The 25,037-nt window shown below is 35.1% G+C and overlaps 1 protein-coding gene across 10 annotated transcripts in view; it reads right to left on the reverse strand.

Moving 5' to 3' along the window:
• The window catches only part of Pikfyve (phosphoinositide kinase, FYVE-type zinc finger containing), an 83,443-nt gene that overhangs the window by 37,848 nt on the left and 20,558 nt on the right, over positions 1 to 25,037 (reverse strand). For 6 of the 10 annotated variants that reach the window (XM_070018363.1, XM_070018382.1, XM_070018375.1 and 3 more), the window contains 10 exons: positions 24,489 to 24,627; positions 22,716 to 22,873; positions 21,555 to 21,666; positions 19,587 to 19,734; positions 18,868 to 19,035; positions 11,341 to 11,400; positions 9,830 to 9,959; positions 8,924 to 9,104; positions 7,874 to 7,948; positions 4,322 to 4,429 (listed from right to left, as the gene is read on the reverse strand). In XM_070018363.1, coding sequence (XP_069874464.1) covers positions 4,322 to 4,429; positions 7,874 to 7,948; positions 8,924 to 9,104; positions 9,830 to 9,959; positions 11,341 to 11,400; positions 18,868 to 19,035; positions 19,587 to 19,734; positions 21,555 to 21,666; positions 22,716 to 22,873; positions 24,489 to 24,627 — 1,279 coding nt within the window. The remainder of the gene's footprint in view (positions 1 to 4,321; positions 4,430 to 7,873; positions 7,949 to 8,923; positions 9,105 to 9,829; positions 9,960 to 11,340; positions 11,401 to 18,867; positions 19,036 to 19,586; positions 19,735 to 21,554; positions 21,667 to 22,715; positions 22,874 to 24,488; positions 24,628 to 25,037) is intronic. The other 4 variants (XM_070018390.1, XM_070018386.1, XM_070018380.1 and 1 more) reach the window with 3 other exon arrangements.

Consider the following 25,037-nt stretch of genomic DNA (forward strand, 5'->3'; position numbering starts at 1 on the left):
TCTCAGTCTCAAAACAACAACAAAAAAGAAAATAACAAGATAGTTTGAAGATTAATATCACATCTAATTTTTTTCATCCATAAATAAGTCTATAACCAAATAAATTCAAATACACCAAGAATTTCAATCATCATTCTAAATACTTATTATACTAAAAAGACTTCTTATATTTTTAATTCATAATAACCTATAATACAATGCCAACCTCTGAGATTTCTTTATTTTCTTTTAAACCAGAAGAGCAACAAAACCTAACTTTATAACCTTCACAATGAAAACAATTTCTAAGCGTTTTTAATGCCTTCTTAATTCTGAAACCAACTAGGATATATCTTTTTCTGGCTATCAGGAAAAATAACTCTCCAGAAAATGTACTTCAGCTACTTTCTAATTCCAATCTCCCAATAGATCATATTGTTTTACCCAGGATAGCTATAGCTAAAGATAGAATACAATGCTTCATAATTTCATCACAAAGAGTTCATTTCAAACCAAAGACTAAATAATATAACACAATGAGGATGACACCATTCCTTAACTTTCATTTCCTTAACTTCTGGGCTCCACAAAGGAGACAATAAAAAGTGAGCCTATTTGTAACTTCTATTCTGTGTACCCAGTGTTTTTTGTTGGTTTTGGGGTTTTTTTGGTGGTGGGGGCTGAACTCTGGGCTGGGTGCTGTCCCTCAGGTCTTCAGCTCAAGGCTAGTGCCCTACCACTGAGCCCCAGTGCCACTTCCAGCTTTTTTTATGGTACTGAGGCATTAAACCCAGGGCCTCATGTATGCAAGGCAAGCACTCTACCACTGAGCCACCTTCCCAGCCCCCAAAGTGTTTTCTAAGCAAGACTATATTAATGTTCACAGTCACCAAGAGGTTTTTGTTTGTTTTTTTGTCTTTTTGTTTTTTGTCGGTTGTGGGACCTGAACTCTAGGCCTGGGTGCTGTCCCTCAGCTCTTCAGCTCAAGGCTAGCACTCTACCACTTGAGCCACAGCACCACTTCTGGCTTTTTCTGTTTAGGTGGTGCTGAGGAATTGAACCTAGGGCTTCATACATGCAAGGCAAGCACTCTACCACTGAGCCACCTTCCCAGTCCCTCACCAAGAGGTTTTTTGGTGTTTTGCTTTTTGGTCTTCTTTTCCTCCTTTGCCAGTTTTTGTTTTCTGTACCTTTTGTCTTATATGTAAGTTTATCTGTCTTTGGGAGGGTAAGGGAGAACACAGGAATGATGGGACAAAGGGCTAAAAAAATGCAGCAGTGATACTCACTAGACACTATGTTGAAAATGAGCTATACAACTGGTAAGGGGAGTGGTCAGGAGAGAAAAACTGGGAGGAAACAAAAGAAGTAACACTGTTCAAAAAGAAATGTACTGGGCTGGGAAGGTGGCTCAGTGGTAGAGTGCTTGCCTTGCATCCATGAGGCCCCGGGTTCAATTCCTCAGCATCATATAAGCAGAAAAAGCCGGCAGTGGCACTATGGTTTAAGTGGTAGAGCATAAGCCTTGAGCTGAAGAGCTGAGGGACAGCGCCCAGGCCCAGAGTTCAGGCACCATGACTCCCCCCCCCCCCCCCAAAAAAAGAAATTACTAATTACCTGCTTTATGCAACTATAACCTCTCTGTACATCACCTTTCCAATAACAATTTTTAAAAGAGAATGTATGGGTTTATTCACTGCACAAAACATTATATTATAAAAAGTACAAAAACATTACAAAAAGTAATGTACTTTCTATGAAGTACACTTCTTCTACCCTTTCTTTGTTTTACTGATAGAAACTATTTCCAGTGGGCATGATGGTGCACTCCTAGAGTATAGCTGGGGCACTGACAGGCTCCTAACTTAGTCATAAGTTTTAGGCCAGCCTGGGCTACACAGTGTGACCCTATCTCCAAACAAATTTTACATTTTCCAATTCTGCCTTTATTGGCAATATGGAGGGATTTTTTTTCCTGAAAAGGAAGTTCCTACACTGTTCACTAAATTATAACTTAATAATACTTAATTTTTTTATTTCTGCAGCTCCAATTAAGTATAATTAAATTTCTAAGCCAGACATGATGGCAAATGCCTATAATCCTAGCACTTGAGGCCCAAAGATCTCAAGTTTAAGACTAGCCTGATTTATACAACAAGACCATGTCTGAAACAAAAATTTTCTGCCTTGGGTACCAGACTGGCAATAACTGTCCTCTGTTTCAACTCCATTCAACTATGGCTATATATGAATCAATGTGTTTATAAGGATGTCTATTCTGAGTCTAGCCAGTTAAGTGTTAGGAGGTAGGCCAATGAGCACAGTGGATCAGAGCAGACCAAGAGATCTAATGTAATCAGCCTTGTGAAGACATAATAAAGTCAGTCACAACCTGATAGACAAGTACTCTTCCATGAGCCACACCCACCAACTCTTTCTGCTTTAGTTTATTATTATCTAAGACAGTCTCACACTTTCCCCAGGGCCAGCCTTGAACTATAATTCTCCCATCTCCACATCCCTGGTAGCTTGAATTACACATGGGCAACACTAAGCCCTGAAATCATGTTTCAATACATATTTGTCCCAAACCAAAACATTCCTCTTTAACATAAAAAGACTTAAGTTTATTAACCTGTTGCAAGAATGGAGTCATAATACATAAATTAAGGTATAATTGTGTGTGTGTATATGTGTGTGTGTGTGCTTGAACTCAGGGACTGGGTACTGTCACTGGGCTCCAGGCTAGTGCTCTACCACTTAGGCCACAGCTCCACCTCTAGCTTTTTGGTGGCTAACTAGAGATAAGGGTCTCACAGATTTTTCTTTTCCAGTCTGGCTATGAATCTCAATCCTCAGATCTCAGTCTCCAAAGTAACTAGGATTACAGGTGTGAACCACTAGCACCCAGTGCTGAAGTATAACTTTCATAAATAATATCTGTAGATTACAACTAGCCTATTTCACCAAATCCAAGACATACATATTTTATTATACACATTAATTTTACATATTTTAATTTCTCCACAACCAGGATGCATCAAACTATCAACCCAATTGTTATCTAACCCTGCACATGGGCTGGGATGGTGGTAGAACTCATGAGGGGCAAGTGTCAAGCCTTGGGTTCAATCCCCAGCACCAGAAACAAAAGACTCAGCATTAAAATATCTTAAGTTCCCTATACAAGAATAAGTATGTTTCTCCTTATTCCTCATAAGTTCTCTATTAAAAATAGCAAATCAGAGCAAGAAAAAACTGATATAAATCTAATCAAAACCCTTTATTTTTGCTGATCAACATAGTCAAATTATACAAGAAGCTTCCAGGTAACCGACCTCATTAAATAATACCACAACTCAGTTTTACTTATTCATATCTATGAATTCAGTACAAAAGTGATTGTTCCTTCAAACAATTTGAGTACTTATAAATTTTCAAAAGTTTTCCCAGTTTCCTATTTCTGGAACTGGGTATGTTTCCCTACAATACAGTATTTACATTTCTGAAAACTTCCTGTTTCAAATGACCTATGGGAGATAGGGCTTGAGTCAGAACACTTAAAAACCAACCAAATTCACATCAATGGCACTAACAAAATAATTAGGTGAGTTATCAAAGAATTTGGACAACACTGGCACACAGTTCAGCATGGATAGAAACTGTCCTGTGGGAAATTAAAGTGCACAAAAACAAATGCAACAGTATAGCAGAGATGAAATTCTAGGCTGGGGAGTATGCCTCCCTGGGGAGCAAGTCCAGCAAGAAGACACACACTTCAAACTTTTTAAAACACCAATGGAAAGATTTGCATTGGAGATGATCCAAGGATGTTTTCTTTTCCAGATGAGAGCTACAATCTTACTCCAGCTATTCCAAAAATCCTTGCTTAGGAAAAAAAAAAAAAAAAAACTACAAAGAAACCAATGCAATTTCTATCTGGTATTATTCCTCTACCTGTCAACTACATGCAAGTTTACTGATGTTCCAGAAGTGAATATAGTCATACCGTATTAAAACTAGAGATTCTACTTGGGATCTGAAAAGTTGAAGAAATTTGGCCAGTGAATCAATGGCCCAAACAAGAAAGAGAAACAAACCAGAATTTACAGTTTTACTTTTTCCTTCTATATATTGCCAGTTATGTGTTCCTTTACACACTTTGTAACCTTAATGTATGACAGAGATTTTGGTAGACTAATTCTAAAGTGAAATACATAAAAGTGCACTTTAAAATAAATCATGGTGTGTAACAAGTTTCCTTTTTAAATACTAAGGGATGGCAAACATCATAGTAGACAAACATTCTCCCAAATTATTACTTTCATTAATAAGTTCTTACCTGAAGCACAATAGGACCAATGCAAGTAAATTTAGTTTCTTCTCTGTAGAGATACTCAATGGAACACTTCAACAGAAGAATCTGGGGATTCTTAATACAAGAATTCATCTACCAAAAAAAAAAGCAGTTTGCTAAAGCTATTAAAGGTTTATACTTCATAGACGACTTTCAATCATAACTTTAAATTTGTACTGTTCATAATTCCTAATTTAAAGTACTTCACAACCAGGCACCAGTAGCTCATCAGGTGGGATGAGGTTGGGATCTGAAGACAGAGGTTTGAAGCTAGCCCAAACAAACAAATCCAAGAGACTCTTATCTCTAATTAACCATCAAAAACTGGAACCGGAGGTATGACTGAAGGGGCAGAGTATCAATCATGAGTGAAAAGCTGAGCAAAAGTACAATCCCTAAGTTCAAGCTCCAGTAGCACAAGAAAAAAAAGTACTTGACTAACTTCACTATATTAGTGTAATTACACTCCCTTTAGGTTCTTTTGGGCTAGCCTCTTTTCAGTTTTCAAAGTAAATAAATTTGCTTTTCAGATTAGTACAAAATGCTTCAAAAACTGACGCTTTCTTATTACTAGCTTAACCTCTATACACATAACCATTTTTTAAAGTTATTTCTATTATTGTAAGAAGAGATGTTATGACATGGGTTGGGGTAAAATCTTATAGGCAATCTATTTCACAATTTCAATTTTTCTAAAATTCAAAAGAAGGGGATTGGAGGCATGACTCAGCTGGTAGGATACTTGCCAATGAATGGAAGTGTCATATACTGAGTTCAAGTCTCAGTCTCAGACAAAAAAAAAAAAATTAAATGGGGTAAAAAATTTAAAAATGCCTCCTCTAAGCATATTTTTAATAGAACCAGTTTAGAATAGAACCAGTAATAGAATCGTTAATCAAGCAAGCTAAATTGGGTAACATGAAGTTAAAAAAGAAAACCTTAAAGCATTTCTAAAGAATAGAATACCCTCCAACCATACAAATAAAGCTAAAGACAGAATAGCTTGAATCCTATAATCAAAGTTTCAAACTGACCAAACTCACAGACTATGAACTGGCAAACAGTTCTGAGAACAGAGACTAAATAGGAATCTATATTTAGGACTCTTGACAACAGCAAATTAAAGACTATCGCTAAATATGATTAGTGGGAAAAAACAGTAATTCATGTATATGTTTCTTCCACACCCACCTATGATTTTCTTCAACTCGTGGGAGAATGTAACATATATACCTCTTAATTCAATAACCATAACTTAATTTGGATTTAAATACTACTTGTAAAAGACAATATTGTTTTAGTAATACTATATATGAAGATGCCAAATGATTTTGGATCAATGCAATAAAATATTGTTTTATAATAAAACATACTTTTATTTATGATCATTAAAATTTTTCTGAAGGCTAAATGCCTTACAGTTAGCCCTCTATATCACAATTTCCCTTACAGTTAGCCCTCTATATCACAATTTCCCTATCTGTGAACTCAATCTAGGGATTCAATCTACTGCAGACAGAAAATATCGGACAGAAGAATACTGGCTCTTACAAAATATGATCAGATAATTTCTTCCTATCATCATTCCCAAATCATCATAAAAACTATTTGCATGCCATTTAACTTGTAGAATAGCTAATCTATAGACAATTTAAACTATATAGGAAAGTGTTCATATTTGAATGCCATACCATTTTATATAAAGTGCTTGAGCATCCTCAGATCCCCAAGGGACCTTAGGACCAATCACCCATGGAAACCAAAGGACAACTAACTGTGTTAGTTTACACTTACAAGAATGAAACAGACTATGGGACTACAGTCCAGTCATCTAATTGCTCAGGCTAGAATTTGCCTCAGCTTTTGCTATACCAAAATCAGTGTCTCCAGAGATGAGGACAGAGTATATCTAGGTTTCTTAAAATTCCTTCTAGTGATTCTGAAGCATACCAAGGTCTACAAACATGGATGTGGATCAATGGCTTCTGAAAATATGAGAACCGACAAATGACATTGGAAATATGTGAAATGCCTGTCCACATTAAATGCTGTACCACTCTTTCTCTCTTTATCTTTTCCATACTCTTATTCTTCTATATCTACGGAATGATAATTTCTAGATGAGTTTAGGGATCCACACATTTATTGGGTTCACAAATGATCTTGGTATAAACTGCACTTTAAGAATCAGAAGCCTTCATAACATAGTTTAAGATGCTTAGAGGAGTCAGGCAAAGTGGCTCATACTTATAATCTAAGCTAATTGGGACCTGGAGGTAGGAAGTCATCTAGAACCAAGTTAACAAGACCCTATCTCAAAAACAAATATAAACAGAGCTGGGGGTGTGGCTCAAGTGAGAATTCTGAGTTCAATCTCCAGTAAAGATCTATAGTGAAAGGTAAGTATTCAAATGTTTTTTTCTTTCCTGGGATTGTTTCTAACATATTTATTTATAAGATTATTTCTTTGTTGATTTGTATGTCCCTCCCCCACGGTATAACCCATGCTTTCACTGTATTTGATGTTGATATTATTTGTGGAGGGGAAGAGAAAAAACAAATCGTTTAAATAGGGATACAGGTAGATCTATTGCAACAATGAGATATACAAGTCGTTATGTCAAAAAATGAACTTTACAACTTTGGTGGGGTGGGGGGGAAGGATTGGATGGGTGGGGGTGGGATGGGAAGAGATGGGAAGGGGAAACAAAGGAGGAGGCAACAATGCTTGATAAGAAATGTACTCATTATCTTTCCCATGTAATTGTAACCCCTCTGTATGGTATTTTCACAATAAAAAAAAAAAACAGTGAGGGGGGAAAAAAAAAAGAAATGCACAGAAAAAAAAAAAAAAGACCTGTAGTGGAAAACAGAGCTCTTAAGATTAGAAAATTTTTTAATATCCAATGTAACCTAACCCCATTTTGTTCTAATGCTAGGAAGAAGCCTCAAGACAGAGAGCAGAGATACAGCAGAAGAGAAGGATAACAGTGATAGATAGCTCTATAGTTCACCCTACAAGAAAGTCCAGTTTTCCAATACTAAGCTTTTTGAAAGATTCCTATCTATTACAGAAACCCTATCTCTTTGAAATGATATCATCTGGTGAATTCCCGTTACCAAAATTTCAATCTATTTGTCCACAGCTCTGGAGACCCTCCACAAACCTCCTACTAGTTGCCCTATTATGTCCATTCTACTTTTTACTACCATGATTAAAAAGTTGCCAGGTACCAGTGGCTCCTAAGTGTAATCCTAGCTACTCAGGAGTCTGAGATCTGAGAATCCTGTGGATCAAAGCCAGCCAGGGCAAGAAAGTCTGTGACATTTTTCTCCAATTAACCACAAAAAATGTGCAAGTGACAGAATATGACACAAGTGACAGAATGCTAGCCTTGAACAAAAAAGCTAAAGGTTGTGCCAAGGCCCTGAGTTCAAGCCACAATACCGGCACACACACACAAAAAAATCCCAATGTATTAGCTGCTCACCCAGTCATATTTTGAAGAATTTCACTGTTGATCTGAATCATATTACCTTTTTATGTGCGATGTTCTTGGTACAAACAAAGCCACTGACAACCACAGAATCAAATTTCTTTCCACCTGGGATCTAATGGAGCAATCAAGAAAATAATAAAATTCAGTGATAGAGTCTTAAATCATAGATGGATATTATTATATCTTAACATTTTAAAAGATTAAGGACAAAATGTTCCAGAACATAGTTCTTCCTTTCAACCCATCATTAATGGCAACCCAGCGTGACTGCCTGTTTTTTTTACACCTTTCTCACTAAATGGAGGGCTGAGGAATGTCCAGCTAATGGGGACCTATGAGCCTTTGAAAATATTTGGTCTGTCACTGCCAAGTCCATAGCAGGTGGGACTTACAATTCAGTAAATATAGGAGCTTTTTTCATAGCAACATAAACATCAGTGTTAGCAAACATCACACACCTCACCAAAAACAAGCAGTTCTAGCCATCACATTAGGAGTGAGTTAATCAAACACCTGGTCAAATATAGCAAGCTAATTTCTAAGTTAGTAATTTTGTATGACCCATGAGTGAAGTTTCCAAATGGCCCTTGGCAGAAAAAATAGGCTCCTCACATATTCTCTAATGTGATTTATCATACTCTAAAATACTAACAAAATTGGTTCCTACAGCAATTGAATCTGCAATTATTTAAGTTAAATATCTTAGGCAAAAAAAAAAAAAAATGCATGCAATACTCTACTACCATATAATTAAAGCAATTACCCATCACTTTTCCACAGAATAGTGACAGTGAACTGTAAGAACAGGCTTTCTCATAACAGATGTGTCAAAAAGAGGAAGTAACAAAGGAAGAAACTATATTTATTTGGATTCTCAGTAATCTCTACCCAACTTATGCCTTCAGTCCAACTCTCACTTCCTATGAGTGGCCCCCCCACTAATCCCTACATGTACTTTGCTAAGTAGACAGCAAAACCCTCTACTGATCACCTAGCTAAACTCAAGACAAGGACTCAAGATTAATATAAAGGACAAATTACCAATTATCATCAGCTCCTAGCATTAGAAAAATATAACAGAACTTACCTTTTTGATGTGAACAAACTGACGTATATCCATATCATCGTCCTGGTGCTTAACATCAGGTCGAACTGTTTGCACAACCTGGCAGACGAGTGACACAATGATGTCCCTCCAAGATGATGACAATGACTCATTATGGAGCAACTGCTGGAGTAGTGCCATCATGTGGTTATGATTGGCTGAACTACAAAAACATTACAAGAAAGTTGCATAGTTAATATAGTAATTCTACAAATGAAACAAGCAATCTGCAAAGAAAACAAGCATTTCAATGGCTATAGATCAATTTTATTCTTTCAATACATTTTTATCTTAGTTTTACACATAAATGAGATCCATGACTATCAGATATTCCCTTTAATTTACTCAAGTGAAATTTTGACATGTAAATTTAAATGGAAACAAGTCGTTTAGGCCCTTTTTATAAGAAATATATCTCCTTAGTAGGTACAGTACTTTTGACTTTATAAAAAGAAAGAATTGTGTATAAGCATAAAATACTAAAGATATAAAAATTAAAATGAAAAAGTTCATTGCCAGCCAAGCAGCAGTAGCTCACACCTGTAATCTGAAGATTGTGATTCAAATTGGTCAGGGCTAGAAATCCATGAACTCTTCCGGCTTTTTTCTTTTTTGCTTATGTGGTGCTGAGGAATCGAACCCAGGGACTCAAGCATGCAAGGCAAGCACTCTACCACTGAGCCACCTTCCCAGCCCTTCATGAACTCTTATCTTCAATTAACCACCATAAAGCCAAAAGTAGAGCTGTGGCTCAAGTGGTAGAGTTTTAGCCTTGAGCAAAAAAAAAAAAAAAACAAAAAAAAACCTCAGGGACAATGTCAGGCCCTAAATTCAACCCCTAGTACTAGCACCTAAGTAAATAAATAAACTAAAAGCTCATTATCTTACAGCAATCTCTCCATTGCTTGTTTTTCCCCATTTTCCTCTCTTAGAAGCTCCAGGTTGTTATGATGCCAGCCCAAAGGTGTGAAAGGCAGTTCTTTGGATTTTTCTTCTACTCGACGATTAAATAAGGATTCTAAGTATAGGATAAGAAGTCATTACTTCATTATCATATTCTTCTATGTCATCTACTCATATGCTTAGAATTTAAAAACTTATTATTTATTGCTATAAAATGGCAATAACACATAATACATAAATTATATAAGTTACATAAAAATGTAATACCTAAATGCATAAAAATATATAATACATAAATACATATGTACATACATACTCACATTTAAAATACAGCAGCTTGAGGTATAGCTCAATGATAGAGCAATTACATAATTATGTACAAAGCTATGGATTTAATACCCACACACACACATACACACACAAGCAATTTATATCAAATTTTGTAAAATCTTTACATTTTTCAGTTGAGTAAAAATAGATCAAGATAAAACAATAAACAAATGCTTTGCAAAAATGATGTTCATTAAACAATTACAATGCTCACTAAACTATTTTTCAGTCACATTATTATTGAACGCTATTATTACTGAATAGGAAGAGTAAATAACTGAAAAGAGGTGGGAAATGTCTGCAAAATGCTTACCATTATCCTTTTAAAGCAAACCAATCAAGAAACAAAATTTCCACTAATTCAGCAAACAACCATATTAAAAGCAAGTGCGTCTGAGTATGACATTTATGACTAGTACATTCCAATTACATAAACAGCCAGTCTGTAAACTTCCAGTTGAACCAGATATTTGGAAGTAAACTAGAAAGACTGCCAAGTTATGAGATCAGCTGCAACTGGCCTCCCCAGTTTACCGTGCGCTACCTTCTCTCTTTTATCCTTAACCGAAAGCCAAAAAGGACCCTCTTATCCCTTTATTTGAGGACTAAACTGTGGCAGCTGTGTATTAACTAGAATATCTTTACTCCATAATAAACAAAATAAGAAGGGATTTTTTAAAAGCCTATATTCTTCTATACCCCTTTGTCCCAAAGAAGTTGAATAGCAGAGTTATTTCTTTATCCCTCTGCTACTTCTCTGTCTAACTATACAAATATAAGTTGCGCCCTCAAGTAGCTGAATATCTTCCTGTGAGCTTTTTGACAAACTTGCCAATCCTTGATGATATGTACCTATCAGTACTTACTATTACAGTCATGGTAAAGAAAGTATAAGCTATTTTATACCATAAAATTCAAATTCTTTTAAAAAACTTTTACAATTACTTTTCAAATCAGAAATATTCTTCTCTCAAACCAAGTCCAAGTTTATATTATCTTTCAACGTTATCACAAGTCATTAAACATCTTCAAAATTACTTTCATGTGACATTAAAACAAACATACTTTCAGCCCTTCCTCTGTTGGAATCAATGCATTAGGACCTAAGTATACACTCAAGAACAAAAGAGACAATCCCATACATACACAGCCATTCACAAAATTACCTTTGATGAAGGCATCACTTATTGAGAGCTGTTGTCCTCCAGTGTCAGAAATCAAATACTCTGCAAAGCAAGGAGAGAACAGATAGGAGGAAGGAAAAAAAAAAAAAAAAGACATATGACTACAATATGCCAAACTAATTATAGAGAACACACCCACATCCAGCAGTCTATTACTCATACTAAACCTATAACTATGCAGTAAACTGAAGAAACTTCTTCATACTTGTATACATTTCCTGCTAACCTTAATAGACTTGAATAATTTAACAGAACCCTTAAATAGTTTGCCTTAATTCAAATGTTAGCTCATCTATAATAGAACATTTTCCCGAATGAGAAGTGTTCAGTTATCAAAGCTGAAAAAGTTTATGAAAACTCAAATTTTTAGTAATGACTAGCCCATTCTACTGTACAACTACACAGTTTAACAAATATATGACTGTCTACATACAAAGTAGTTCATAGAAAAGTCACCTTAGAAAACAATGTAAAATGTTTTTAGTTTCACAGAACATGAGTTACAAAACAAATTCATATAAAAGTAACACTAAAAGAAAAAGATCATGTTTTAAAGTTTTGAATTCTAACCAAATACTGCCAAAAAGTTTTGGAACAGTTTACTGAATATACTCCTGCTTTCAAAAATTTAAATGATTTTCTTACAAGTGAAACTTCCTCTTTACTTCCTCTTTAAACTTTTCTTTTGGTAGATGAGCCAACATAACTTAAATGGAGTCCTGGTTCTTTCTACTATGCAAATAAAACCACAACACTTTTTTTATTTTTTTTTTAAAGAAAGCCTCACCAGGTAGTCTAGTTTCCAAGTTTCTTGATCTTTCTGTCTTACTCTCTCAATTGCTGGGATGACAGGTGACCACAATATAATTTAACTCCTTCAAGATAAACTTTTTTCCAAGTTCATTTATAAACAAATGGGACTTAAAATCCAATGTATTCACTGTAAGCCAATACACTCATCTCTCAAAAGCAGAGAAAATATTTCAAAAGTGCAAGTGCATCATGTCAAAAATACAACATAAACAACCAAGTATGCATATAAGACAGATACTATGCCTTATTTCTACACTTGCCTCAAAAAATGTAGTTCAACTAAGTATTATTTTATACAAGCATTACTTCTTCCACGAAAACTTAGATTACAGAATTTGTTTTTCCTTAATACATTAGGAAAAAACTTTCAAACATACACAAGAAAAAAATTTTCAAACATATATTTCTACCTAGATTCAATATATTGTATTGTCTATCTAGATTCAATAACTGTTAAGGATTTACTACATCTGTTCTCTCTACACTATTTCCTGACTAACTTTAAAACACTTTACCCCTAATACTTCATCATTCAGTTTTAAAAAATAAGGACATCCTTCTTTACAGCACAATACCATTTACATCCTTAAAAAACTGACATCTTAATATCAGAAATTAAAATTTATTCAACCGTTAAATGTCTTTAATAGCTTTTCTCTTCCATCAAACTTGGTGAAGTTCATATATGTCAATTTGGTTGTCTCTTTGTTTTCTAATCCACAAGACCTCCTACCTTTTTCCTTTAACGATGATGAATTTTGGAGAACATAGGACAAATGTCCTGGGCCACATACTCTGGACCTAAGCAACTGTTTCTTCATTGTATATTTAAACTGCTCTTCTATCCAGTTTTTTTCCTACATAGAGAAAATTAGATCTACAGGCTTTTCACTTTCTAAGTACTACTTGTCCAACTTTCTACTTGTCCAACTTTCCAACAATGGTTCAGAACCCTGCTTGCAACATATAACAAAATATATTTTAATTGTACAAACCTCCAAGTCCAATAGTGAAAAATGAACTAAAGATCACACTTCCCTTAAGAAATTTCTAAAAACAAGAGAAAATTATGAACACCATTTATTCGGGAGGTGAAGGATACTAGGGTTTTAACTCAGGGCCTCGGGCTTACTAAACAGGTACTCTGCTATTAGTACAGCCACACCTCCAGCCCTTTTGTGCTTGTTATTTTTTTGATAGAGTTTTGCTTCCTGCCTGAGTGTAGACATGAGCTACAATCCTCCTACCTTAAGATTCCTGTAATAACTAGGATAATATGCATATGCTACCATGCTTACCCTCAGTTATAAGAGATTTTGCAAGTTTTTTGGCATGGGCTGGCCTCCAACTTCTATCCCCCTCTCAACAAGCCACCAGTATCTGGCTAAGCAGTTTGCTTTTTGGAAAAAACCACAAGCAAAACAAATTTCGTAAATCTAAATTTCCTCAGCCATAAAAAGTATAGGCGCCAGGTGCTGGTGGCTCACGCCTATAATCCTAGCTACTCAGGAGGCTGAGATCTGAGGATCACAGTTCAAATCCAGCCCAGGCAAGAAAGTCTGTAAGACTCTTATCTCCAGTAAACCACTAGAAAAACAGAAGTGGCGCTGTGGCTCAAGTGGTAGAGCACTAGCCTTGTACTGAAGAGCTGAGGGACAGCGCCCAGGCCCAGAGTTCAAGCCCCACAACCGACAAAAAAAAAAAATTTCTTAATAAATTATAAAAAAAAAAATAGGCTAAGCCATAAGAAAATATTTAGTAGGTATTATCTTTCATTTCAAAAAAATAAAAGACAGCTATTCCCATTTGTATTTATTTAACAGGAATGAAAACTTTTACTTCCTGGTAGTCCATGTTCATCTTCTCTACAATTCAGAGCAAAACATTTTATTATATTTCAACCTTGTAAGAGAAAGGGATAAAGAATAATTTTTAGTACACTAAAGCCTCGTAAGGCCTATGACTCATGCCTATAATCGTAGCTACTCAGGAGGCTGAGATCTGAGAATCATGATTTGAAGCCAGCCTGGGCAATAAAATTAGTGAGAATTTTATCTCCAACTAACCACCAAAAAGCTAGAAGTGGATCTGTTTTCAAGTGGTATAGTGCTAGTCTTGAGTGAAAGAAGTTCAGGGACAGCAGCCAGGCCCTGACTTCAAGCCCCAAACTAGCACAAAAAGAAAAAGAAAAAACAGTGAGAAAGAATTGTGCCTTAAGGAATCTTTAAAGTCCTCAAATTATAGACTATCAAGGTAGCAGATGACCACAGGTCCACCTTATAATTACCTCCTGTCTAATGCTGGAATTTTCTCTAATATAACTTTTTGTTCTAAATCAAGATTTTCCATTTCAAATACTTGGAATCAAAAGGAACTTTAGAAGACACTAAGTCCACCTAGCCTCTCATCCAATGCGATATCTGTTCTATAATCCTGACAGGTATACATCTAGGCATGTGTCAGTGCCTGGACATATCAACGCACAGTGACATCACAACTCCTAACTACTGGGCCTAACTTTTCCTTTAGCCAGAAACAAAATAAATACAATTTCTTTTGGGGACTCTTTAGATACTTATAGGCAATAAACAGAAAGCCTTCATTTCCCCACTTTCAACATGTAAGCCCTTTAATCTTTTTTATAGCAATTTTTATTGTGATTGATTATATTTCACATTTTCACAGTATAGTAAGATAGTGATATTTAGTTAAAGTCACAAAGCCCTTTAATCTTAATTTAGCAACATTTTCAAGTGTCTCAGGATCCTGGCAGCCTCACCCTCTATTCAGATTGAACTGAACAAAAAAACTTCAAATTGGGCTCTCATTCTAGACATCAGACCATTGCTAAAGAAACATCACTGCATTCAAGCAAGAGGAAGGGAAGTTTTATCAATCAGATGAATAACTCAGAATGGTTTCCCCCAGAATATTAATAGTAAACATTTTTAAAGCCTTGTTCTTAGCCTATTACTTAAGAAAATAAAGTATTTAAATTTTTATTTATTCAAGCCATTCTTTCTAGATCATAATGACTTAGTAAATTTAATGATTTGTGGATCTGGAAAACACTGGAAGTACAGACCTTTTTTAAAAAGTGCTGGAGGGGAAAAAAAGTGCTCAGCAATATTGAATATACCCAAGACCCCTCCCCACAAAAAAACACTTCTCTATCACTTAACTAAGGAGCTGCTGTTTCTTCCTGATGTTAGACTGGACCTGATCCTTAGATATATGGCATAAACATTAACATGAGCTACAGGTCCGTGTGTTAAGACTTAGTAGTGGAACTGCTGAGCTCTTTCACTCACCAAACACACTATATTCTATGTGGCTTTTCATTAAAAAAAAAAAAAAAAGTTTGTAGCTTTGTATGATTGCTACAAGCTAGGGAATAAGGAGCAAGTTTCAGTGAAATAGCCAGAAATAAGGTTTTTTTTGTTTTGGGGGGTTTTTTTTTAGTTCTATTATAAATCATGACGACTGCAGTTGATAATAATAGGGTGTTAAATATTCCAGAACTAATAAGAAATCAGATTTCAAAGGTTACCATAAAGAAATGGTAAATATTTGAGGTAACAGGTATATTAACTAGCTTAAACATTCCATTGTATATATGTCATAACACTTTGTGTCCCATAAAAATAATTTATCAATTTATAATTTTTTGTTTTTATACCAGTACTGGAATCTGAACTCCAGTCCTCTTAACTATCAGTTGGCCTTTTTGCACAGTTGCTGCTCTACTACTTGTGCTGGTTAACTGGAGATAAAAGTCTCACAGATTTGTCTGCTGGAACTGGCTTTGAATAAGAGACTCAGATCCTATCCTCTTCAGTAGCTAGGATTACAAGCATGAGCACTCAGATGTGAAGTACTTTTAAAAAACAATATCAATTTAAAGTTATGACAAAATGGTCTGTTTGAAGTTCAAATCTTTATCAGCTCTAGCAAACTGTTCATTTTTTTGGAGATAAATTATTGCATTAAGAATGCTCAGATTCTACAGATTTCAGCCTCCTGACTAGCTAAGATTATAAGTATAAGCCACGGACACCAGGCTCAATTTACAGTTTTTAAAGAGCTCATACTAACTCTAGAACCTGTGCTTTTAAGAAATAATGACAATCTCCTTTATTGTTTTAATATATTTCAAGTACAAAATGGTCACTTCTGTTGACAAAGCTATTGAGAACCATCAAATGCTCATCAACGTAAGGAAAAAACGTATTTTCCTGCTCCACTAACCTATTACCTTAAGACAGAAATGGTTATTGGAAAATTCTTTATTTCAGTTAACCAGTATAGGTGCAGTCACCACTAATCCTTTTCTAGACATCACAGTATGCACTGTTCATGAAATGTTCTACAATTTTGTCACCTTCCAATGCCACAAAAAGCTACCTTTTAAAAAAATTTTAACACATACATCACTAAAGTTATCTAAGACACTCTCAACTTCACATAATTCTTCAAAGATACCAAACCCCAACTCCATGATCACAGACCCAAATTCAATAATCTGGCATATTACTTGCCTAAACCTAGTAATAGACGTAATAGACTCACATAACCAGGTATTCTCTATATCTCTTCACACACTTTGATTTACTTCATTTTTCTCTTAGATGTATATTCTTTCCTGATATGTTTCATCTTGACAAAAAAAATCAATTTCCATAAATAATTTGCCTTAATTTTCCTTTCTATGGTAATTTGAATCTGTTCTCAGAAATCCTTAGCATTTTCTCCAACCTTTAATGCATTCTGGACTTCTGCTATCCTGTCATTTTTCTTACAAGTGCTGGCACCTCTTTCAGACTCATCATCATCTTTAGGTGTCTGCTCCCAACTTTTGCAATCTTTTTAAAGGTTTAAAATCAGAGAGGTTTTAAAAAAACAGGTTTTTCAATTTCTACTACATATGCTTCACCTCTCATTTTCTCTAGAGATGTAATTTGTTCTTTTTTTTTTTAATTTCAGATTTCATTTGTTTTGGTGCTTGCTTTCATTGCCTAGAGGAAAGGAGAGGGATATATGAGTGTACTCAATTTGTTCTTCCTATAATAATGTCATTACTGAAGCCTGCTGTTTCATTCCTCTATCAGTACCTTAAAGCAAGCTTCCTAAAATAAATGTGGGACCTATATTCAACAGTCTATCTTTTGCCATTATGAATTCTGACATCACTTATTCAAGATTTTCAAAACTTAATCTTAACTTTTCTAAAAGGTGAAAATCATTAGCAAGTCACAAGTGTATTTTTCACTCTGCCTTCAGCAAAATGAAACTGTCAAAGGAATGTCCAAAGAACAGATTGTTTTCTGCCATGATATACAATACCTCACTATCTGTACATTCATATTAAAAGACATTAGACATTATAACATCCTCCTTGTAATCAGATAACAGTCAACTGTCAACAAGTGTCAGATGTACTTCCTTGTCCTTCATACTCACCCAAATGTTCTCCATCATTTTTCAATTTCTGTTTTTAGGATTCCTACAAAGATGTGTGCCTGATATGTATCTTACTTATGGCTTACTGAAAATCAGATCTCTTCCTAGATTCTAAGTTTCTTACTTTTAAGTAAGATACACCTTTGTATTATAATTCTTTTTTTGTATTGTAATTCTTAACATGGTCTTTTACCATATTTTGATGAAAACTTACACTGATATGAAAAAATTGCTGAGAAAATGTAAATAGGTTTTGAATTATTTTAATGTAGAGTTTTTAATTCAAAATCTTTTTTTAACGAAAAATAGTAGCAAAGAATCAGAAAGGCATTTCAGATCTAAATGAAGAGACAATTCAACTTAGAGGGTTAAATATTTAATACTCAAACTCCAGAGAAATCATGACCTCAAGATCTTTATAATATTCTTTCAGTTATTATGACAAAATGAACTTCCATTATTATTTATCTATGTGCTCATGTTTTATTTACCTTCACCTAACGTCATATTTGGACTATAAATTGGCTCCTAATTGCATGTAGCAATCATCCATTTTTTAAAAAGGTCTTTTATTTTTTTACTAATATGTTAGGTGTTAGAAATAGTTACCTTGTTTTACATTTTACACTAAGTGATTTTAAATGTACCATTATTATCTATGAGTCAGTGGAGTAACATGTAAGATCTCTAAGAATAATTCATTTTTTATTAATTACAGAATCGTTTTTAAATATACACAATAGGTTTTTTAAATTGTTGTGGGAAGACACTCTGAAATGTGGGAATAATTTTCCCCCAATCTAAGCTCAAGCATCTGAACAAGCTTAGAGAAATACTGTTACTGCAAAATAGCACAGGCAAGTAGGCTTTAAAATGTTAAATGGAGAAAGAGAAAAGAATAGAGCAGAACATCCATGTTATGAATGCAAAGAAATGCCACCTTGGAAGTTGCACATTATGGGAAGAGCAGTCAACTGTAGTTCACTGTAAAGACTACAAGCTTTAAACTGGGTCTGGTGGTACTGAGGGAGGAAAAGAAATACAAGGAATCAACCGACAACAAAAAAAAAAAGGTGTGGGGGAGGAAGTGCTGGGAAAATGAGAAGGGGTAGACTAAAACCCAGTCCAAATCCCCTTGGCTATATGGGACAGAGGAAGCCAGCAGGACAGGCTGCCACAGATCCTATGGCCCAGCTCTCCAGCCTGTTTGGATTCCAAATGGTGACTACCTCCTACCTTTTTGGTCAGCAGGGTGAGGGGGCACATGTGGGTACTTGGAGGGCTTCTTGATATGGAAGTTCACGTTGTCCAGCTCCACGTTCAGGCTGATAGAAGCGGCTGAGTCACTGTCCACTGTGGACTGGAAACTGCTGACTGAGGTGCGCTTGCTAGGACTGGCAGAATCTTTTAATGTTGGGAAGGGGAAAGAAATATAGGGAGAGGAGGGGAGTAAAAATGGGTTTCATCAGGGTATTGGAGGAAAGGAGAAAAATGGATTTTTAATATACAAGCCCAATGTGCAATACCAAAATGGATACAGTATTTTCATGTATCTCTGTATAGACTTAATGAAATTGAGCAAATTAAATATAAAAATCAAAATTTTAATGAAGAAATGTATTGGAGGTTCTGCAGAGAGAAAGTCTGGTATCATAGTAAAGAGGTGAGAAAGTTGTCTGCTGCGATATGATTAGCTCAGAGTTATTTTTAAGCTGCTGCAAACTACAGACTATGGTAAAATCTGGAAACATCAGGCACCTACCAAGTTGGTTTCTTTAGAAAATACTGTATCTAAGACAAGGATTGTTATCAAGATCGTTTACATTTAGTGAAAGCCATAAATCACAAAATGTAATTCAACTAAACAAGACATTATTTTATCATACAAACACAGTAATGATCCACAGTAATGGTCCACAAAACTAAAATGTTAAAAAAAAAAAAGTCAAACTCACTAGCCAAATTATCATCACCTTCTTCAGCTATCTGTTCTGTGTCGCTGTCATCAAATTTTATGTCTTTAAACCAGGATGGCTCAGAATGTCCTTCCACAGAGTTCACTGAGTCACTGTCTGGAGAAGGCGTCTCAGAAAATTCTGTACTCTGAAAGGATCACAGCAGCATCAAGCAATTGATCTTCAATGTTGAAGGTGTCACATTACAAATAAAGTGTAAGGCAACATTTCTACAAATCTAACAACAGAATATATTGATATTTTAAAATAACAGTAATATGTGAGCAGAGATAGGAGGTCCTCAGTTTAAGGCCAACCCAAGGAAAAACTGAGCAAGACCCTTTTCTCAACAAATAAGCTAGGTGAGGTAGTATATGCCTCTAATTCCAGGTAAAAAGAAGACTGGAGGTAGGAGAATGGTGGTGCAATCAGCCCTCGGTAAAACAACAAAGACTTCTCTCAAAAATTGTTGTCTAAAGCAAGCCAGGCACTGGTAGTTTTAGCTTGTAATCCTAGCTACTCAAGAGGCTATTATCTAAGGACTGTTGTTCAAAGTCAACAGGACAGAAAAGTCCCCAATTAACCACCAAAAAAATTGAAGTGGAGCTGTGGCTCGAGGGGTAGAATATCAGTTTCAAGTGAAAAAGCCAAGTGAGAGTATAGGTCTTATGTTCTAACACACACACACACACACACACACACACACACACACACACACACACACACACACACACACACACACACACACACACACACACGCACACACACAGCAAAAAAGGCTGAGAATATGGTAAAAATAGCAGAGTGTAAACACAGGCCTTAAATTCAAACCTCAGTAATGCTAAAAATTAACAAAAACTAATCTATACAACAGCATTATACTGATAATTCTAAAAAATATTTTTTCTTTAATGAGAACACTTACGTAGCACATTATAAATAAAATATTTCTTTGGTATACATTTTTTACAGATTAATCTTTTAATACTGAAGGAAGATAGTAAAGAGTTTATTTTAACCCTCTCCCAATTCTAAAATTTATCCGGAAATATACAGATTTTTTTTTTATTACACCAAACTGTTCTTCCCGAGTTTCCAATTCTAGTTCACAAAACTATACACAAGCACACACACACACACACACACACACACACACACACACACACACGCATGCACACACATGCACGCATGCACGCACACACGCACGCAGTATTTTTTATACATACTCAAGAGTAAAAGAGCATATCATTTTTTAAGTCCTACATTTAAGTAATTTCCATTTCCCTAAAATTAAAGGTTAATCATTATTTTACCATTGATACTCAAAATCTATTCCCATAGTTAACATTAAATTTTTCAATCACCTTATCAATCATAATTTCATTTTCTTAGCTCTAAAAATACTTGATATAGCTGAAAATTATGACAATTAAATGGCAAATAACTGTAATACCACAAAAAACATTATCAAATAAAGCATTTAATCCTAATCAGAGGATTTCATTACTAAATACATTTAAAAAGAAAAAGACAATTGGGCACTGATGGCTCACATCTGTAATCCTAGCTACTCAGGAGGCTGAGATCTAAGGATTGAGGTGTGACCAGCCCAGACAGAACTCCAATTAACCAAACATGTGGCTTAAGTGGTATAGTCAACTGTGGGGAATAGGAGAGATGAGGGGGAAAGGGAAAAAGGACAAAGAAAGGAGTGGTGGAGGGTAGGAGGTAACCTCAGAACTGGGTTGGGAATGTAGATAAAGCTTGGTAACAGAACAGTTGCTTAGCATGTGCAAGGCGCTTGGCTTGATCCCAAGCATTGCAAAAGAAAAAAAAAGTTTTATCTTCTAACAACAGGAAAAAGCATTCTAGAAAAAAGTATCTTTGGATAACTCAACTACTTTTTATTCTTACTGATGAAGAAGTTCAAACAAGTTTGTTACATTAGGAATAAACACTGATAATTACCTGCAGAGGCCTGTACAATGCATACTCATCCCTAAAAAGCTGGTCATGATGACTAACACAATCCAACCAACGACCATCAACCATTGCTTGTCCAATTGCTATAGCTTGTGCCCTGAATAAAACAAATGAAATGTTTTAAAAATCAATCTGAATAGTTTTATAAGTATACAATAAGACACTATCTAATTTCTTTTCAGTCCTAACCATTGGAATTTCAAATGATCCTTGGGTAGGTAAGAAACAAAACAAGAGAGATGTGAAGCAAATTGAAAAACTCTTCAAGGTACCATAGTAATAGGAAACCCTATTGGCGATTTTAATCCCAACATGCATTCATTGAGTACACAATACCCCTTTCCTCAGCAGAGGTGCAAAATGTTGAAATTAGCATGGCTCCTACACTCAAAGAGCTTACAGTCTTAATGAGAAGACTAAATGTTATAAATATGTATATACAGTATATATAAATATATGAACAAAATAAGACATTCAACATATGTTACAATTTAGAGCACTTAACCATTTCATGCACACAGCTTATTCACAGTACCAAGTATTTCCCTAAATATGAAACTAAGTTGTTCAGGTTTCAAAGTGACTGAATAATTTCACTAAAGGCTCAAAGCTAAAAGAAGATATAGTCAAAATTGGTAAAGCTTAAAAGTTTTTTTGTCTGTTTTTTTTTCTTTAGCTACTTGTTATTTCCCAAGAGAAGTCATTCATCTACAAGTAGAGAAAATAGAGGATATGTTGACTTAAAAAGGAAGCAAACCCTGTTGCTACTCCCTTTTTGTTACAAATTATTTGTGAGACTACCAGGGCTTCAAGCATGCCTTATCACCCAATTCTCAACATAGTCGGTCATGTCTAGATTAGAGAACAGAAGCAGGCATCTTCTATCTACATTCTATCTTGCTTTACTACTGGGTTCTGTGTACTTCTTTGAATACGGTAAATTGTGACCCCAATTTGGCTTCTTGAAACTATTCTCTTAACAATTAAAACCAAGTATAAGGCGATTAAATAGTTAGGTCCCCAAATCATCAAACACATAAAACTCTGACTCACAAAGATATGTTACCTTTATGTTTTCAAACATATATGTTCATTACAAACAAATTACAAAATAATTTCAAGACCTCTTTCTTGAGATCACAATACCTTGTGGCTATATGTCCATTTCGGATTAGCCAGTTGACTAACTCCTTCCCTACTATGCAGTTAGGATGTGTACGCAGCCAGTAGCGATGATCCTGAAACTCCATTCCACTACTGTGATGACAGATTTTTTTCCACAGATCCTTTAACTGAACACTGTCCTGTAATCACATTATGAGCAAATAGTTACCCCTCAGAAAGATGTTATACACATCTCCAGATACTTTTTTGTGATTCTGAGATGCATAAAAGGAATTTGAAAGGCATTTCTTTATGGTAGCTAAGTTAGATGATTGAATACAAAGGACATATACACAGAATAGCTTGAACTCAATTTGTGTAATTCCAAGCACCATTTTCTTCTATGGAAAACCAATTACCACAAGTACTTTCTTTTCCAGTCAATGACACATATTATCAGTCTCTAAGTTAAATGCAAAATGGTCTAGTTCGGAGATGTAGGAGGCAACTGTCAATCTTACTAATCTAAGATAAACACTGCTAGGAACCTTCACTTTACCAGTCTCTATTCTTATCTACACCCAACTATACCCAATATGTCCATTTAAAAAATAAAATAAAAACCTCCCATGAATTATTTTCATTTCAAAAAAAACTTCAGTGTTGTTAGGCAACTACAGGCTCAAATCAAAACTTGTAAGGAAAGACTTAATTCTTTGCCTTCTACTAGGTAGTCTCAAAAACTTTCCATTTTCATTGCCAATAGACTTAACCTCTTCCAACTAATAAAATCTATGTCACTCCATGAAAAATGCTATGTATGCTTGAAATGCCATCTATCTTCTCTTACACTTAAAAAAAGATTCACTTTTCTGTTCCATCCCCTGTTCCATCCCCTGTTCCATTCCTGTCTCCCTCAGTATTAATGATTAATCTGTATGGCATATAGTTATTTTATTTGACACTCATTTCTGCTGTTATTACTTCTTCTACAATTAAGGACCTTCTCAATGACCTGGTTTAAGTCTTTGAATTATAAGTGTGAAATCAGAAGCAATGTTTTCCAATTCTGTGAGTCACTCTTAGGATAGGACACACTAATTTACACAAATAACACTGAAGAATTTAACTGATTTTCTCACATAAACAAGGAATTAAATGTCTGAGTGTTCCATGTGTGTAAGAAATGTATTTCAAAGCTTAAGCTGAGACCCAACTAAAAGTTAAGCTCTCTTATTATACAAACAACTAATGAGCTTGCCAAATGAAAGCATAAAGAAAATATTAATGCAATGAGTGCGACTAGAACACCTGATCAACTTCTCGTACTCCTAGTTAAAAAAAAAAGCTACTTATTTCTGTTTCCTTCCTTCCTTTCTTTTTTCTTTTCCTCTCTTCTCCCCTTTTTCTCTCCCCTCTCCTCTTCCCACTTCTCCCATTCCCCTCCTCCTTTCCCTTTCTTCTTTTCCCTTCTCCCTTCCTCTTTCCCTAGATTCCTCCCCCTCTTCTCTTCCTTCCAGTCTTACATGTAGCCCAAAGATAATCTTAAAATTACAGTCTCCTGCCTTACTTAAAAGTGCTGAGATTATATGCATGTGCCTTCATGCCCAACTATTTCATTTATGTTTCCTTAACAAAGAGAGAGAGAAAGAGACAGACAGACAGGGAATGGGGAAGGGAAGGGAAGGGAAGAAAAGGGAAGGGAAGAGAAGGGAAGGGAAGAGTCAAAGGGAGGGAAAAAAGAAAGGAGAGAAACCAATGAAGTAGTAACTTTATTTTCAAAATTAATATAGGTCATAAATACTAGATTGGTACCAGAAGAATTTTGCGTTCATCCTCTGTGGTCTCTGTCCGAACATATGTTCGGTTAGCCTGGGGACTAACAGATGTCTCATATGAGGGTACCATAGGAGAACCAGATCGATCCAGTGACAGGTTAGTAATGCTGGCTGATCTGGAAATAAAAACAAAAAGTAAAAATCACAGTTATAAATTCTTTACTAGTAAATAGTTACAGTGGAAATTCGTATTTAAGTAAATACTCCTTGCCAATGTTACAATAGTTATCTGTATTACTGCTTTGGAAAACAAGGAAGAAGACAGCTAGATCTCTCTGCACTACATTTGCAACTTCTAGTGAGTCTATATTTGTAAACAAGTTTTTTAAAAAGTTGCTACAGAAAGATTACAAGAAAACAACCATATAATTCATATACTGGTAATATTTCAAAAGAAATAGATACAAACTCTTGCTACAAATATTGGATTTTTTTAATATAAACTCTTGCTACAAATATTGGTTTTTTTAAAAATTGACAAAGCTAAAAGGCTAGAAGAGTGGCTCAAGTGATAGAATGCCAACCA

This window comes from Dipodomys merriami, unplaced genomic scaffold (assembly GCF_024711535.1).
Source record: "Dipodomys merriami isolate MVZ:Mamm:240054 unplaced genomic scaffold, mDipMer1.0.p SCAF_1, whole genome shotgun sequence".
Lineage (NCBI taxonomy): Eukaryota > Metazoa > Chordata > Mammalia > Rodentia > Heteromyidae > Dipodomys > Dipodomys merriami.